This window comes from Hyaena hyaena, unplaced genomic scaffold, assembly GCF_003009895.1.
Source record: "Hyaena hyaena isolate Hyena2069 unplaced genomic scaffold, ASM300989v1 scaffold_56, whole genome shotgun sequence".
In the NCBI taxonomy this organism is placed as follows: domain Eukaryota; kingdom Metazoa; phylum Chordata; class Mammalia; order Carnivora; family Hyaenidae; genus Hyaena; species Hyaena hyaena.
In genome coordinates, this window is record NW_024080688.1 from 3,545,658 (window position 1) to 3,562,781 (window position 17,124).

General features: G+C 49.1%; 2 protein-coding genes across 4 annotated transcripts in view; both read left to right on the top strand.

The window, feature by feature from the left end:
- The first annotated feature begins 87 nt into the window (after window positions 1–87).
- Window positions 88–12,475, top strand: TADA3 (transcriptional adaptor 3). Of its 3 annotated transcripts, XM_039231353.1 has the most exons (10): window positions 88–477; window positions 638–651; window positions 1,595–1,827; window positions 3,183–3,433; window positions 3,553–3,658; window positions 5,504–5,645; window positions 5,749–5,852; window positions 7,049–7,158; window positions 9,755–9,940; window positions 11,932–12,475. In XM_039231353.1, exons 3-10 carry the CDS (start codon window positions 1,621–1,623, stop codon window positions 12,122–12,124), a joined length of 1,299 nt encoding a protein of 432 aa, XP_039087284.1. In that variant the 5' UTR covers window positions 88–477; window positions 638–651; window positions 1,595–1,620; the 3' UTR covers window positions 12,125–12,475. The 3 variants fall into 3 exon arrangements, with proteins under 3 accessions (XP_039087284.1, XP_039087281.1, XP_039087282.1); XM_039231350.1 differs by having other exon boundaries at window positions 88–651; XM_039231351.1 differs by lacking the exon at window positions 638–651.
- Window positions 12,476–16,054: 3,579 nt separating this feature from the next.
- CAMK1 (calcium/calmodulin dependent protein kinase I) overlaps window positions 16,055–17,124 on the top strand; it is a 21,602-nt gene continuing 20,532 nt past the window's right edge. The window contains exon 1 of the mRNA XM_039231325.1: window positions 16,055–16,198. Coding sequence (XP_039087256.1) covers window positions 16,108–16,198 — 91 coding nt within the window. The 5' untranslated portion in view covers window positions 16,055–16,107. The remainder of the gene's footprint in view (window positions 16,199–17,124) is intronic.

Genomic DNA, 17,124 nt, shown 5'->3' on the forward strand with positions numbered 1-17,124 from the left:
TTGGCCTTCTTGTCGTCTGTGCTACTGTCTTTCCCCATAGTCAGGCAATGGTGCAGCCCGGCCTCAGGTTGGGCACCATATTAGGACAAGGCGAGGCAGAGGAGCTCTTCGTTCCTTCCGGTTCCGCGCCCCTATCTTTTCTCTGGGCCCCTCCTACCTGCGGCCCCAGGGGCCCGGCGGAACTGACTGCCGGGCTGGGATCGCGGCCGCCGAGCCCCGCCCCCCAGCCTCGGGCTGTTCCCCACAGTAGGCCCGAGGCGTAACCCCCCCATCCCACCTGCAGTGGGCTCGCTCACGGCCTGCAAACCCTTCCCCGCAAGCCACACTGGGCTCTCCCTCGCGTCTCCCACCCGCGCGTCCTCTGCAGGGGGCCCGCCCCTAGCCAGTTCCGGGGCGGTTGCTCCCACCAACCGGAACTCCCCAACCCCTCCCGCGGCCTGGGGGCCGTAGGAGCCTGCAGGAGGCTGCAGTGAGGAGGTAGAGGGGGCAGGGGCCGCGTTAGGGGGTCCCTGGAGGACGGGGACCCTGAAGGCGAGTCACTGGGGCGACCCACGGGAGGGGCCAGACATTAAACAGGCGCACTTCTGTGCCAGGCACTGAGCTGGGCTCTTGACGAGCATCCTCTCTTAATCCACAGAACATCCCGGGGAGGTAGGTACTATTGTGATCCCCACTTTATAGATTCAGACTTCTTATGGGGAAGCATTCAGATTTCTTTTGTCCCCATTTTGTAGATGGGAAAACCGAAACTCGGGAAGGTTAAATAACATATTCAGAGCTACTTAAATGAAAATGAGATGGTGGTAAAAAGCTGGGCTTGAACCCAGGTATGTCTGGCTTACCAGCCCACATTTTTTTTTTCTGATTTTTTTTTTAACGTTTACTTTTGAGAGAGAGACAGAGCACGAGAAGGGGAGGGGCAAAAAGAGAGACACAGACTCGGAAACGGGCTCCAGGCTCCAAGCTGTCAGCACAGAGCCTGCCCTGGGGCTCAAACCCACAAACCCTCAGATCACGACCTGAGCTGAAGTCAGAAGCTTAAGGAACTGAGCCACCTAGGCTAGCTCCTTACTAGCCCACCTTCTTAACCACTGTCAGGGGCAAAGAGAAGGGATAAAGATGGGAAGGAGTGAGACAGAGAGGCTGGGAGGCACAGAGAACATTAACGTTGTGAGAATGGGATGTTTGGAGCTCAGGGGCTTAGCAGAACCCGGGAGGAGAACAGAAGAGCATCAGGAAGACAGGGCATAGTATATCACGGTAATTAGTGACACAGACTCAAAACTACCTGGCTTCAGGTTGCATCTTGGTAAACTTGGGCAGTTAAAATCCTTAGAGTCTGAGTTTCCTTATCTGTAAAGCGTAGATCACCATTGTCCCTGCTCATGGGGTTGGGTGAGAGTTTTTGAGAAACCAGTAAAACGTCTGCCCTTAGCTTAATGCACGGTAAGAGCTGTGAGTAGGAGCTGTGCCGTCAACCTTGTCAGTAGGGTACTGAAGCCTGGCTTTCCCTTGAGACTGTCCCTAGAAGGAGGGAGCTCTTAGACTTTTCTCGTCCCATTTTATCTTCTATCCATGGCTCTCTTCTCTCCAGTTCCACAGGGTCCTGTATCCTGGGCCATGAGTGAACTGAAGGACTGCCCTTTGCAGTTCCATGACTTCAAGTCTGTGGACCACCTGAAGGTTTGTCCACGCTACACGGCAGTGCTAGCCCGCTCTGAGGATGATGGCATCGGCATTGAGGAGCTGGACACTCTGCAGCTGGAGCTTGAGACCCTCCTTTCCTCTGCCAGCCGGCGCCTACGGGTTCTCGAGGCTGAAACCCAGGTGATACCCTACAGAGAGGATATCACCAGGGATGGACTGTGACAAGTTATGGGATGGGTCATTGAATCAGCCCCGCCTGCTGAGGCCTTGGGGGGGGACAGGAGCTTCGAGGGGTAAGGAGAGACCTAAACTGGGCTCGTGTGACATGTAAGAATACACAAGAATGCACGATCCTCATAACTTTCAAGACTTCTAGTTTACTGACCCCCGACCCCCGTTATGTTTTGGGCACCAGTCATTAGAGAGAGGTAATTTTTATGACACTGCTGGTCTTCAGGGAATTTGCCAATTAAAGGGAGAGGGAGGTCAGACAAATACCAGGTGATGCTGGTTACAATTAGAAGTACTAGGGATTGAGGAGGCCTGGCCTAACTCCTGGCCTAAGCACTCGCTAGTGTTGCGGTTTCCTAACTGTGTGATTTTGGGACAGTTGCCTCCTATCTCTGAGCATCGGTTCCAAATCTGCAAACTGGGCTGAATAATAGGAGCTACCTCAGAGCTTTTCTGAGGATTGAAAGAGAGATTTTTTGCAAAACCGCATTCAGTGTCTGACACTAAGTATTTCAAATGTTATTTGGTACTACTCTGATTATTTCTGTTGACAATGTAAATATCCCCTGAGCCCCGTGTGCCAGATGCTATGCTATGCCAGATCCTGGGGAACAGAGATAGTTAAGATGAGTTTCCTGGGCTCCAGTAGCTTACAGCCTAGTTGAAAAGACAAGGTATGCTGTTCCTTCCGGGTTGATCAAACAACACAACTGGGCCTGCAGTGGAGGTACAAAGTACAGAGACTCAGAGAGGACAAAGGGGCCTTTTTATTTGGAGCTCAGAGGCTGAAGAGTTAACTCACGGTCCCTGGAAGCGCAGTGAAGCACTGAAGCGAGCAGGGCTGCAGCATAATCAGTTGCATTATGGCTTTTAAGAAGCTGGGTAACTGATGCCAAGAAGGCTTCCCAGTTGTGGTGAAATTTGAAGTGAAGGTTTGCTGGGAGGCTTGTTTGCAAATTCCCCCGAAAGTTCCCACCGGTAGTTTCCAGTGCTAACGTGCTCTGGGGCATGATCATTTGACCTATAAGCCCTGTGAGTGGCTTGGGTGATACAGAGGTGAATCAGTACAGACAAATGAATGGAGTGGTGAGAAGTGTATGAATAAAGTTCTGTGAGGCTGGCACAGAAAAGGGGCTGAATTTTGAAGGATGGGTAGGAGTTTACTAAACAGGAGATGGGTAAATAAAAAGACCTTGGAATCTTCTCAAGTTCTAGGTCCTAATTCTTCCCTAGGAGGAAGAATTGTCCTCTGATTTCCCTTCTCCCCCTGAGTGACACTGAGTGACAGTGTCTGTAAATTTCAGATCCTCACGGACTGGCAGGATAAGAAAGGTGATCGCCGATTCCTGAAGCTGGGTCGAGACCACGAGCTCGGAGCTCCCCCCAAACATGGGAAGCCGAAGAAGCAGAAACTGGAAGGGAAGGCGGGACATGGGCCGGGCCCTGGCCCCGGGCGGCCCAAATCCAAAAACCTTCAGCCCAAGATCCAGGAATATGAATTCACTGATGACCCAATTGACGTGCCACGGATCCCCAAGAACGATGCGCCCAACAGGTTCCGGGCCAGAGACTATAGAGGGGCCTTTGGATTCAGCTCGTAGAGGCTGTGGCGGGGTCTGGGACTGAGGCTGGTGGGACAGGAGGTTCCCATTCAGGATCTGCTTCTCCCTGCAGGTTCTGGGCCTCAGTGGAGCCCTACTGTGCTGATATTACCAGTGAGGAGGTACGCACGCTAGAAGAACTACTAAAACCGCCAGAAGATGAGGCTGAACATTACAAGGTAGAAACCCTGGGCCTTAGCTGAGCTAGAGGGCTCAGGGGTGCCTCAGAGTCAAAGATTCCAAAGTCATGTATCATCTTCCTTCCCCCAGCCTGCCCAGCATCCTATCTGCCGCATTAACCCACCCAGACACCCTGGCTCTAATTCTTAACTTTCTTGCATTGTTTCCGCTCTACCCCATCCAAATGATCGCCACATACATCCTACAGGATCTGCTTCATTGAGGCTGTCCTTTGTACCAACATCTCCATCCCCTTGCTTTTTTTTTTTTTTTTAATTTTTAAAAAATATGTATGTATTTTTGAGAGAGAGACAGAATGCGAGCAGGGGAGGAGTAGAGAGAGAGGGAGACACAGAATCTGAAGCAGGCTCCAGGCTCAGAACTGTCAGCACAGAGCCCCAAGCGCGGCTTGAACCCAGAAAACGTGAAATCATGACCTGAGCTGAAGTCGAATGCTTAACCAACTGAGCCCCTCAGGCGCCCCCCCCCCCCCCCCCCCCCCCCCCCCCCCCCCCCCCGCTTTGATTGAAGCGTTCATCAGCTTCCGTCCAAATGGTGTCTTGAAGCGTTCATCAGCTTCCGTCCAAATGGTGTCTTAACACTCCCTGCCTCCAGAGTGACTTTTTTTCTTTCTTTAATATGTAAAAGTTAGGTTTCTTATGATGTAAATAAAACGAGCTCCATTAAAGGAAATGTAGAAAATACAGATGGGTGTTTGGGAGAACTCTTCCATAGCCCAGCTGTTGTGATCAGATGTGACATAGGCCTGTTCCCAGGCGTCTTCTGGCTCCTGTTTCGCACAAGATCGATTCCAAGTAGTTTGGTCCTTGGTGACACAGCCCCACTGCCCCTCTCCAGTTTCCTCAGCCATTCCCCCTCCTCACTGCTGCATTTACCAGCCCCACAAGCACTTTAGCCTCCCTCTAGGCCCACACGGGATCCTTGCTGGTCTCTGGGCCTTCGCACATGTTCCTCCTTTTTCCCTTGGCAAACTGACTCGTCCTTCAAAGCACCGATCTCCTCTTAGCTCCACCAAAATGCCTTTGCAGATTGCTTGCAGAAAATTGCTCTTTTATGTGCCACAACACCTTGACCTACCTCTAGCACTCCAGTTCTTTGAATTTTTAAAAAACTTCCTCGAAAAAAACCTTTTTTTTTGAAAAGGTAGTCCATATAGGCAGTAGCGAATCCAAGGAATACAAAACATGATTTCCTCTCCCGACCCTAAGGCTCCTAGTTCTTTCTAGGAACAACAGCTCTGACTTGAGATAGTCCATGTAGGGGCACCTGGGTGGCTCAGTCGGTTAAGCGTCCGACTTCGGCTCAGGTCCTGATCTCACAGTTTGTGGGTTCGAGCCCCGCATCGGGCTCTGTGCTGACAGCTAGCTCGGAGCCTGGAGCCGGTTTCGGATTCTGTGTCTCCCTCTCTCTCTCTGACCCTCCCCTGCTTGCACTGTCTCTCTCTTTCTCTCTCTCAGAAATAAGTAAAAGACATTTAAAAAAAAAAAAGAGACAGATGGTCCGTGTACACATACCATTTTGCACCTATGTCTTGGAAATTGTTCCATACTGGCTCCTGTGTGTGACTCCTGTGTGGCTCGTTCTGTACCTGTCTCCCTTGCCAGACTGTGAGCATAGAGATTTTTGTCTCCTTGTTTCTCCCCACCTACGCGAAGCACAGGCCTCGGCCCTGGGGTCAGTACTTGGAGACAGATAAGTGAAGGAACAGACGATGAGCTGTTTGGCAGTGCCCCGAGTGCACAGAGAGCCCCTGCCAACCCCAGGCACGGCTTGCCAGTGTTTACCCCTTTTGGGTCTGATGGCCTCTCCCGCCCCCACCCCAGATCCCACCCCTGGGGAAGCACTACTCCCAGCGCTGGGCGCAGGAGGACCTGCTGGAGGAACAGAAGGACGGAGCCCGGGCAGCAGCCGTGGCGGACAAGAAGAAAGGCCTCATGGGGCCACTGACCGAACTGGACACTAAAGGTAGGCCCCTCGCCTCCCTGCCCACGCCAGGCCAGGCCTTGGCTTCCCGGAAGAACTCAGCACCCCCCCCCCCCCTTGTCTACCGCCTCTCTGTCTGCTTCAGATGTGGACGCCCTGCTGAAGAAGTCTGAGGCCCAGCATGAGCAGCCTGAAGACGGGTGCCCCTTTGGTGCCCTGACGCAGCGCCTCCTACAGGCCCTGGTGGAGGTGAGCACCCTAACTCCAAGCAGGAATTGTGCACGCTTTGGGTTTTAATGTTTTATTTTTCTGTTGAAGTGTATCACGTGTTTATAAAAGTACATAGATCTTAAATGTATTAGATTGATAAATTTCCACACGTGAGCACACCTGTAGATGCAGCCTAATGAAAACAGAGCTCTGCCAGTACCCTAAAGCCTCTCACGTGCCCCCCGCCCCAGCCTCTAACCTGCCCCAGGAGTAGCCACTCTACCACAGTTTACTTTTGCTGAGTGTTGGCTAAGGGCGGAGCCCTGCACAGGGGGCTTTCCACACACCCTCCTGTTGGAGGCAAGGGCAGTGGTTGCTCCATGTTACGTACCAGAAGATTGAGGCTCCGAAAAGGGAACTGTTTGCTTGAAGTCATCCAGCTAATAAATAGAAGCAGGACTTAAACCCCAGGTACAGAGTCCCTTTCTGTATGCCCGCTGTCTGGTTTTAGGCACATCCCTTCACCTCACTGAGCCTTAGTTTTCTCCCTGGCGCAGACACAACAGTGTTGTTCTCTCTCGTGTGACAGCCTGGGCCACGTGGCTGAAGTGGGGGAGGGGAGAGATCTCAGCCCCACGCCATCACACAAGGACCCCATCTGTGCTGGTTTTGCCACCCTAACCGTGCACTCTGCACAAGGCCATTCTGGGTGTGACTGCTACTCCAGGCCCACAGAAAAAGAGCAAGGAAGAATGTGTGAAGGAAGGTTTTTTATGGGCGTGACAGGCTGTGGCTCTTATCTCTTGTGATCACTTTCCACTGGAGAGAATTTGTCACATGGCCACATCTGACCACAGGGAAGGCCGGGAAACATAGTGCAGCTGGACAGCCAGCGGCCTCTGCCACACCACGCTTAGCGTGCGTTGCAGACACTTAACAAACCTCAGCTCTTTCTTCTCTTTGCTGTTGTTGAGTGTTCTAGCATTGCTCTTCTGTGCTCTCTTCTTTTGGTATCAGTCCAAAAGAGGCACTTCTAAGATGATGAAAGCTTTCTGGAGTCAGTTTGGAAAGGCTTCCCAGAGCAATGGGAACAATGAAAGAATCTTCCTGATCTGTGAAGACTGAAGACTCTGACTATAGGTCAGGGAGGAGTAAGAAAATGGAAACACTACAGCTCTTACTCTCGCCATCCCATTTCTTTTTTGTTTTTCCATCCCACTTCTGTGCTGTTCTAGGAAAATATTATTTCCCCTATGGAGGACTCTCCTATTCCTGACATGTCTGGGAAAGAATCAGGGGCCGACGGGGCAAGCACCTCTCCCCGCAATCAGAACAAGCCCTTCAGGTGAGTGACAGTCCTGTCCATATTCCTACTGTCTGGCCCTTGCTTCTGTCGTCGTCTTTCATCCTAACATGGGAAGGTCTTCAGTAAGAGAGAGGTGGAGGGTATTCTGATGAGGCGCAATGGAAGTTTCAAGTGTGCATGCTGGCCCAGCATTTCTGCGCGCACAGACTGAAGTACAGGGTTGTTCGTCACAGCCCTGTTCATACCACAGACAACCTAAATGTCCAAGTGAAAGGGATTAGTTGGCTGAACTGATGTAACTCATATGATGAAATGACTTGTAATTATTAATCATATTTGAGAAACCGTTAATTGACATGAAAAGATGTAAACTATTATAGAGTGCTAAGTGAAGAAAAAGCTGTAGCACAATACAGTTTGATCCTGTGTTTACTCAGCATATATTTAAGTGTGTGTACGTAGGAGAAAGAACTAGAATAATATGTAATAAGAGATTGAAAATGACATGAAACAAAATCTGGGATATAGGTAGTATATAAATATTATAACAATATATATTTTAAAAATTTTATTTATTTATTTATTTATTTATTTATTTTGAGAGAGAGAGGGAGAGAGTATAAGCAGGGGAGAGCCAGAGAGAAAGGGGGAGAGAGAGAATCTGAAGCAGGCTCCATACTGAAAGCACGGAACCTGATGCGAGGCTCGTGCTTACTAACCGCAAGATCGTGACCTGAGTGAAACCAAGAGGCCGACGCTTAACTCTCTGAGCCACCCAGGCGCCCCTAATAAAACACATTTTTGTATGTGTAACGTTAATACCAGCAAAATAACAGTAATGTATATAATAGTGACATAAATAAGATAATAGTGGTTATCTCTGATTTGTTAGCATCATACATTTTTCTAGATTTTTAAAAAAACTTTTTTTTAATGTTTATTTCTGAGAGAGAGAGAGAGACAGTGTGAGCAGGGGAGGGTCAGAGAAAGAGGGAGACACTGACTCTGAAACAGGCTCCAGGCTCTGAGCTCGCTGTCAGCACAGAGTCAGACGTGGGGCTTGAACCCACGAACCGCGCGATCATGACCTGAGCCGAAGTCAGACGCTTAACCAGCTGAGCCACCCACACGCCCCTCTAGATTTTTATACAATGGGTATGTGTTGGCCTATGTTTGGAACAAGACCAGATGTATCTCTTTATATTTTTTTCCAAAATATTGAGAAAAAATTGACATACATCCCTGTATAAATTTAAGGTACGTGTACAAAACATGTACATGGTCTGATTTACATGTATTGTGAAATGATCACCACAATATGTTCAGCTAACATCCATCTTCTCACAGACATAATAAAAAGAAAAAAGAAAAAGATTATTCTGTGATTAGAACTCTTAGGATTTCCACTCTTTTTTTTTTCTTAATTTATTTTGAGAGAGAGACATTGGGAGCAGGGAAGGGCCAGAGGGGGCTTGGAGGGGGAGAGAGAATGAGAATCTCAATCAGGCTCCACACTGTCAGCACAGAGCCTGATGCGGGGCTCAAACTCACGAACCATCGAAACCAAGGATTGGATACCTAACTGACTGAGCCACCCAGGCGCCCCAGGATTTACAGTCTTAACAACTTTGTATATAACATACAACAGTTTTGAGCTTCAGTCATGTTACATCCTAGTATTTATTTATAACTAGAAGTTTGTTCCTTTTTTACCACCTTCTTCCAATTCCCCTCTCCCCACCCTTCTCCTCTGGTAATGAAAAGTCTGATCTGTTTTTCTATGAACTTTTTTTAGATTCTACATATAAGTGAGATCATATAGTATTTGTCTTTCTCTGTCTGACTTCACTTAGCATAATGCATTCAAAATCTATCCATGTTGTCACAAATGGCAGGACTTCCTTGTTTTTATAAGGCTGAGTAACAATCTGTTGTATGTGTGTAGTGTGTGGGTGTATATGTGTGTGTGGGGTGTGTGTATATATACATACCATAACCTCTTTATGCCTTCATCCACTGATGGATAGTTAGTTGCTTCCATATCTTGACTATTGTGAATAATGCTGCAGTGAACGTGGGGGACACAGATATCTTCTTTTTTTTTTTTTTTAAGATATCTTAACTAGGGATGTTAAGCATCTTTTCATGTATCTCTTGGTCTTTTGTGTATCATCTCTGGAGAAATGCCTATTCAGGATCTTTGCCCATTTTTTAATTGGGTGGTTTATTGCTTTTGAGTTCTAGGAGTCCTTTATGTATTTTTGATATTAACTCATCAAATATATAGTTTACAAATATCTTTTCCTGTTGTCTTTTCACTTTGTTGATGATTTCTTTTGCTGTGCGGAAGTAACTTTTAGTTTGATGTAGTCCACTTGTTTGTTTTTTATTTTGTTGCCTATGCAACAAAGCTGTGCGTCACAGCCAAAAAGTCATTGCCAAGACCCATATTAAGGAGCTTTATTCCTAGGTTTTCTAGAAGTTTCAGGGTTCAGGTTCTTAACATTTTCTCCATATTTGTATGCCTAGACAGAGAGGGAGTGCCCAAAGAGAAAGGAATGTGTCACTAGCCTTGCCTACCTCTCGGGTCCCCCCTCTAAGCTGGCCCTTGAGCTGCAGGCTGCCTTCCCCACAGTGTACCACATACCAAGTCCCTGGAGAGCCGCATCAAGGAGGAGCTGATCGCCCAGGGCCTGCTAGAGTCCGAGGACCGCCCCGCAGAGGACTCGGAAGACGAGGTCCTCGCAGAGCTGCGCAAACGACAGGCCGAGCTGAAGGCGCTCAGTGCCCACAACCGCACCAAGAAGCACGACCTGCTGAGGTGAGTGTTACGGGGTGCGCGGGCCTGGGGGTGGCTGAGAAGGCTTTGGCCGCTGCCAGTCACCTTCTGGGGGCTCTACAGCAGGCTTCCCTGGCAGGGTCTCAGTCACCTGGAGAACCTTGGAAAAAATGTTGCCAGCTACTACAGACTCTGGGGCTCAGACAACTGTGACTTATTTATTTGCCTGCTTATAATTGTGGTGAAAGAAACACATAAAATTGATTCTCTGTACCATTTTAAAGCGTACACTTCAGTGGTATTACCTGTATTCACATTGTCATGTGGTTTATTTTTTTAATCTTCTTGTGCTTATTTTCTTTTTCAAAAAATTTCATAAACACAGAGTATCTGAACACCAGTATATCCTCTGCCTAGATTTATCAACTGCTAACATTTTGTTGGACATCCATGATTATGATTGGCTCTTCATACCTCCTGGCAGGTGTATGTCTTCACTTCACAGAGCTGCAGCAGGGCAGGGCCCACTCATTTGGCCAGCACGACCTGTCTCTTCCACGTTGTACTGGCGGCTAGGAAGAGGGACTGCAAAGGGCTTGTGGTCTACAAGTGGGTAATTGGTAAAGAGGTGCACCATTAAAAGGAGAAGGAGCTGCTTGCTGACACACTGCGAAGGGAGTGCTTGAGGATAAGGGCGTACTGAGTGCCTACTGTGTACCAGGGACTTTATATACACCCTCCTGTTTAATCTGGACTACAGTCCGGGGTGGGGTACGTGGTATTTCACCTCTTTACTAGATGAGGAAGTAAAGGGCCAGTGAAGTGAATGCTCTGCTGAAGGTCACACAGCCAGTAAATAGCCAAGCTGCAACTTGAGCCCAAGGCTGAATGCAAAGCCTCTTTCTAGTTCCCTTTCATGCAAGGGCAAGAGGAGGAAAAATAACAAGTGAAAGAGATACTGTGTGGGGTGGAAGAGAGAGAGAGATTGAATGAGAAGGAGAAGCAAGGATGTACAGATGTAGAAGTGGTGGACACTGGGGCGCCAGGGTGGCTCAGTTGGTCAAGTGTCCAACTCTTGATTTCGGCTCAGGTCATGATCTCATGGTCATGAGATTGAGCCCCATGTCCAGCTCAGCGTGGAAGCTGCTTAGGATTCTCTCTGTCTCTCTCTGTCTCTGTCTCTGTCTCTGTCTCTCTCTCTCTCTCTCTCTCTCTCTTTCTCTCTTTCTCTCTCTCCCCCCAGCTCCCCTTCTCTCTCTCCCCCCTACCCCCCTCCCCTCCACTCATGGGCACATGCTTGCTCTCTCGCTCTCAAAATAAATAAATAAACTTCTAAAAAAGGTAGTGGACAATGAAGGAACTAGCTTGAGTTGTCAGAAGGCTGGAGTACAGTCCTCAGCCCTGCTATGGACCAGGTGCGGGGCCTTAAGCAAGGTATCTCCTGCCCCGAGCAGCACCTTCCCCTTCTGGAAAATGAACAGGTTGGGCTAGATCACATCTCTAAGCCACCTTCCAGCTCCACCAGCAGTGGGATAAATAGGTCAGATTTCATTTACAGGTTTGGTTTGGCTTCTCACCCACTTGTGGAGACCTCAGGCTGCCTAGATCCTTAGGTTGCTCTGGAATTTGGATACGGAAGTCAGCAGGTCTTCTGCTAACACTAGAATGCCTTTTAAAGAAGATTGTGTGGAGCCAGCCTGCCTTAATTCAGATCTCTTACTCACTAGCTGTAGGATTTGGGGTGTTTTTTTATCCTCCTTGACTTCTGTTTCATCACTGGTAATATTGGGATAATAGTGACTACCTCATAAGGTTGTTATGAGGATTAACTCTGCTGACATATTTGAAGGGCTTGAGGTAGTAAGTAGCACACAGTATCATAGAAGTGCGGTTCAGCGACTTTGCTTTTTGGTATGAAACCGCCCATAGGAGTGCCAGCCTGTGGTGGTAGGTGGGTTCAGTCTGGAAGAGGGAGTGGGACTTCACTGTGGAGGTGGGCTTGCCATGACACCTTGGTTGGCTGGTCCCTACAGGCTGGCAAAGGAAGAAGTAAGCCGGCAGGAGCTGAGGCAGCGGGTCCGCATGGCAGACAACGAGGTCATGGACGCCTTCCGGAAGATCATGGCTGCTCGGCAGAAGAAGCGGACCCCCACCAAGAAGGAGAAGGACCAGGCCTGGAAGACTCTGAAGGAGCGTGAGAGCATCCTAAAGCTCCTGGATGGGTAGCCCTCACCCCTGCCTTCGGCTCCCTTCCCCTTGCCTGGGGGAAGGAGGGGTAGGAAGCCTGCTTCCTTCTTTGGGCTGCCCGAACCCTAGGCCTGTGACTGCCTGTTAAATGTCAAAATGGTGACAGTCTGTCGAGGACTGTGGCCCTCCCCTGAGGTCTTTCGGCCTAGCTCTGTACAGCCAGGACATGGGGGGCCCTGCTGGGTTGGCCTGTGGCCCACTCTGCTTCCCCCTCTTTACTATCCCCCGCCCCCTCCCCTTTCTCCCTCAAGGACTTCTCCCTTGTGGTTTTGTAAAGTACAGACCTAAAAGTAAAGTGACTGCTGTGTTTGTTTGTTTGTTTTTAAAGTATCCCAAATCTTTGAGTGTCTCTTATTGCAGGGTAGAATAGAGCTGGTGTGAAAGGGAAAAAACAAACAAACAAAAACTGGTGTGGGTGGCCAAGGAAGGCATGCTTGGCGGCTCTCAGCCTTCGGCCCCTGACCCATGCCATTCATTCAGGAAGAACTCTCAAGAGTACTCGTGGCTGCAAGTAACAATACCCTCAGCTCCAGGTGGATTCACAACGAGGAAATGTGTTGCTTTGGGGCTTGGTGGCCCTGGGGCAGGGTGGCCTCCAGGGTTGACCAACCCTGCCACTCAACAGGGCCATGAAGGGTCCAGGTTATCTCTGTACTGCCTTCCATGATGTCTGTTTTTGCCTACAATGAATTTTCTTCCAGCTGTGCAGCCGGTAGCTGTCAACATCCAGCACAAGACCGGGCAGGAAGGAGCCACTGGCCTCCCTGGCCCACTGGAAAGAGCAAGAAGCCTTTCCCAAAGACCCTTACGTCTCACTGGCCCAAAGGCTCACGTGACGATTCCTGAACCAATCACTCTGCCAAGGGATCACTCTAATGGGTTTTAACTAGTGAAACTGGAGCCTGCCTCCCCACCAAGCCCAAGGCCATGGGGGAAATAGGGGGAACTCCACAAAGATCTGAATTGGAATGGGGAAGTGGATGCTGGCTAGGCCACCAATAATGTCCCTTCCACAGCCCGGGCAGGAAAGTAGGCCTCGGTGATAGAGATGAATAAATGTGCTCTCATCCCTGTGTCCAGTTGTTCCCAGACTAGTCAGGGAGTCGGAAAATAATTTACAATTTACTGTGGGAAGGTTGAGGTCTACACAGGACAAGGGAGGGGACAGCTCCCTGAGGAAGTGACCTGTGAACTGGGCCATACAGAAGGATGGCAAGGACAGTCCACAGTCTTGCATGCTCAGCACTTCTGTTAGAACTGCTGCGTCCCCTTCCATGCGGCTCTTGTGGGACTGTCAAACTAGGATGGACACATGACCCCAACTTGGCCAGTCACAGCACCCTATTTAGCCATGATAACTGACCCAAAGAATGAACGTACAACTTGAGCTGGGCCCATCAGAGGCCTTCCATAAACTTACTCTACTGATGCTCAGAGGATTTCTCTTCTTTTGGATCAAAAGCCTTAGAATGTAAACAGACCACCTGGTGACCCACTTTCTTGCCACATGGAAGAACCTGCCTGAGAATAAAGCGAACTCAGGCAGAGCCAGGAAATGGAGAAGGAGATGAAGTTTTAACGATGTAGCTGGAGCCCTAGATTCTCCATTGGACCTTCCGGTTACATCAGCACACGAATGCTTCCTTAAGCTTAAGCTAGTTCGCTTTGGTGTTTCATGATGTGTCAACTAAAAATGGGCCTAATGGAAGTAGACTTTGGCAAAAAGAAAGGCTGGAGTGGCGTTCTGAGAGAGGACGGCATGAGACCCTGCCTCCCACTAGCTGCAGAGCCAAGCTACTGCAGTTTTTCAGTGACTCGTGGTTCACAGATTGCGTAGAGCCTTCTCAGAAAAGACACCTCCACTTAATTTCATCAATGAATTCGATTAGTGAGTTAATGAGAAAATTAAGTGCTCAGTAAATATTAGCTCTGTACCAGGCACTGTTCTAAACCTGCTAAGTTACATATCTCAGCTACCCCATGTGGTAGGTATTAATAACATCCCATTCACAAATGGGGAAACTGAGCCTAGCTGATTACACACCCTGCTTAGTATCAGCAATTGAGAATTGCTGAGTTGAGGCAGGATTCAAACTCAAGACCATTTGACTTGCAGACAGACCCTCTTCATAATAGAACTCACTGGGGCCTTACTTCCTTACAGCCGGTATGAATGGTACTCCTCAGTTTGCACACCGCACAACCTGTGCAGCCCCACGTGGCAGCTCTGCCTGCAGATCCCCTGCTTTGGATGAACCCATTGGCTTCCATGTTCATTAAGTCAGACCCCAGGGAAGGTAACATCATTGTAGAGAGTTCCAGGCACAGAGACCATTTTATGGAGTAGGTAGGATGACAGTTGAGATCCCCAAATTAGGTAAATTGTGAGAGAGAAAGGCAGCCGTTACACATAGGAGGAAGAGGGGCGCCTGGGTGGCTCAGCTGGTTAAGTATCCAACTTCGGCTCAGGTCATGATCTCACAGTTTGTGGGTTCGAGCCCTGCGTTAGGCTCTGTGCTGACAGCTCAGAGCCTGGAGCCTGTTTCGGATTCTGTGTCTCCCTCTCTCTCTGACCCTCCCCTGCTCAAGCTCTCTCTCTCTCTCTCTCTCTTTCTCTCTCTCTCTCAGAAATAAATAAAACATTAAAAAAAAAATAAGAAATAAATAAATAGAAGGAAGATCCCAGAATTCTGACTGGGCCTGGTTCATCAGGGAAAAGACTTTGAAGGGTCAGTTGCGAGAACACTATTCTCTGTTGCACCCCTACTGTCTGCCTGGTACTGCGCTGGGCCCTCTACTGGCATGTTTTGATGCTCACCACACACCTACGAGGTGAGTGGAAATGTTTCCCCCTCCCCCGCAGAGGAGGACACTAAAGCTCAAAGAGATGCGATGCCTTCTGAGACTATCCAGCTGTGATGCAGGAACTGCTCAGCACCATCGCTGAGTGGACGACCACAGTGGGCCAGGGAGTCCCTTCTTATGGCACATCCCTGTCTGCTGCAGCCAAAGGGGACTTCCTTTATGGGGGATGGAAGAAGCTGGGTTCCCCATAGGGAGAGAGTAGTTCGAGCACCTCAAACCCACTATTTTAATTTGAAACAACCCTGACACCTTACCACTAGCCTGGTGAAAAAGCCTTTTGTGTCTTGGCCCTGAAAGGCATCCACCATCATTGTTTCTCCAGGGTCCCCAATGTCTTTTTTTTTTTTTTAATGTTTTTTATTTATTTCTAGAAGAGAGAGAGAGAGAGAGAGAGAGCGTGAGCAGGGGAGGGTCAGAGAGAGAGGGAGTCACAGACTCTGAAACAGGCTCCAGGCTCTGAGCTGGCAGTCAGCACAGAGCCCGACGCGGGGCTCGAACCCACGAACCGCGAGGTCATGACCTAAGCGAAAGTCGGACGCTTAACCGACTAAGCCACCCAGGCGCCCCACCAGGGTCCCAAATGTCTTATAACTCACTTGGAAATACCAGCGTGCCTGAGATAGGGAGGACTGAATGGAGGTTAAGCCCTGCTGTCAGGAAATGACCCAGTGTGAGTCCCCAGCCAGCCAGCTCCTGAACACCCTGGGGGATTGACTTGATGGCTGCTTGGGTCCCAATTAAGTTGTGCTAAGAAGTAAATGAGAGCTGGGACTTTGTAGCAACGTGGTCAGGGAGTAAATTCCCTTCCTGCCCCGGAGCTCAGGACTTAATGGAGAGAACCAAACACAAATGAACCAGAGCTCACTCGTTCATGTAGTAACTTACCATTTCTTTTTTTCACTCACCTCCTTTGTTCATTCACTCCATCTGCTTACCCCCCTTTCTTCATTCATACTCTTGCTTCCTCACTCAGCAACCCTGTTGCCATGGCTGAGAGCTCTGTAGAGAACAATAACAGAAGAATGTAAAGTCTGCAGGGACCCAGGGCACAGAATGACTTAACAACAGATCGGAGGGTCAGGAAAGGATCAGAGAGAATGTGGAAAGGAAGTTGCCAGGCAGAAGACATTGCAGACAAAAGAAACAGCAAGGCACAAAGGTGTGAACAGCTGGCCTGCTTAGAGAGAGGTGAGAACTGCACTGTGACTGGAGCCCTGGGTGTGTGGAGGGGGAAGGAAATGATAAGAAATGAAGCTGGAAAGTAGGTTGAGACCAGGGTTGGCTGTGAATAGCAGGTTAAGGGGCATGGGCTTTAGTCTCAAGTTCAGTGGTTCTCGAAGTGTGGTCCTGGGGGCGTCTAGCTGGTTTAGTCGGTAGAGCACGCGACTCTTGATCTAGGGGTTGTGAGTTCAAGCCCCACATTGGGTGTAGAGATTACTTATAAATAAAATCTTTCTAAAAAAAGTGTGATCTTTGAGCCAGCAGCATCAGGATCACCTGGGAACTTACTAAAGATGCAAATTCTCAGATCCTAGACCTACAGAACCAGAAGCCATGCTAGGGAACTCCAGACATCTCTGTTTTTACATGCTCTCCAGGTGGTTCCTGATACATATTAAAGTCTGAGAATTACTTTTCTAGGTAGTCGAGATTCAGGGTTGGTATGCAAAAAAATATATCTGAGGGGCTCCTGGGTGGCTCAGTCGGTTAAGCGTCCGATTTAGGCTCAGGTCATGATCTCACGGTTTGTGGGTTCGAGCCCCGCATTGGGCTCTGTGCTGACAGCCAGCTCAGAGCCTGGAGGCTGTTGCAGATTCTGTGTCTCCCTCTCTCTCTGACCCTCCCCTGCTCACACTCTGTCTCTGTCAAAATTAAATAAACATTAAAAATTAAAAAAAAAAATACATCTGAGATGGTGGATGCCATAGAAGCTGGTAGATAGCCTTTAAAATCTATTCCTCTAGGGGCACCTGGGTGGCTTAGTCGGTTAAGCGTCCGACTTTCGCTTAGGTCATGATCTCGCGGTTCGTGGGTTCAAGCCCCGCGTCGGGCTCTGTGCTGACTGCCAGCTCAGAGCCTGGAGCCTGTTTCAGAGTCTGTGACTCCCTCTCTCT

What these genes read in the sequence shown, in the direction of transcription:
- TADA3 (XM_039231350.1), top strand. Translation starts at nt 1,621, where the DNA reads ATGAGTGAACTGAAGGACTGCCCTTTGCAGTTCCATGACTTCAAGTCT. An exon ending in AAGAACGATGCGCCCAACAG is followed by an intron (nt 3,434 to 3,552) that starts GTTCCGGGCCAG and finishes TTCTCCCTGCAG; the next exon opens with GTTCTGGGCCTCAGTGGAGC. An exon ending in AATCAGAACAAGCCCTTCAG is followed by an intron (nt 7,159 to 9,754) that starts GTGAGTGACAGT and finishes CCTTCCCCACAG; the next exon opens with TGTACCACATACCAAGTCCC.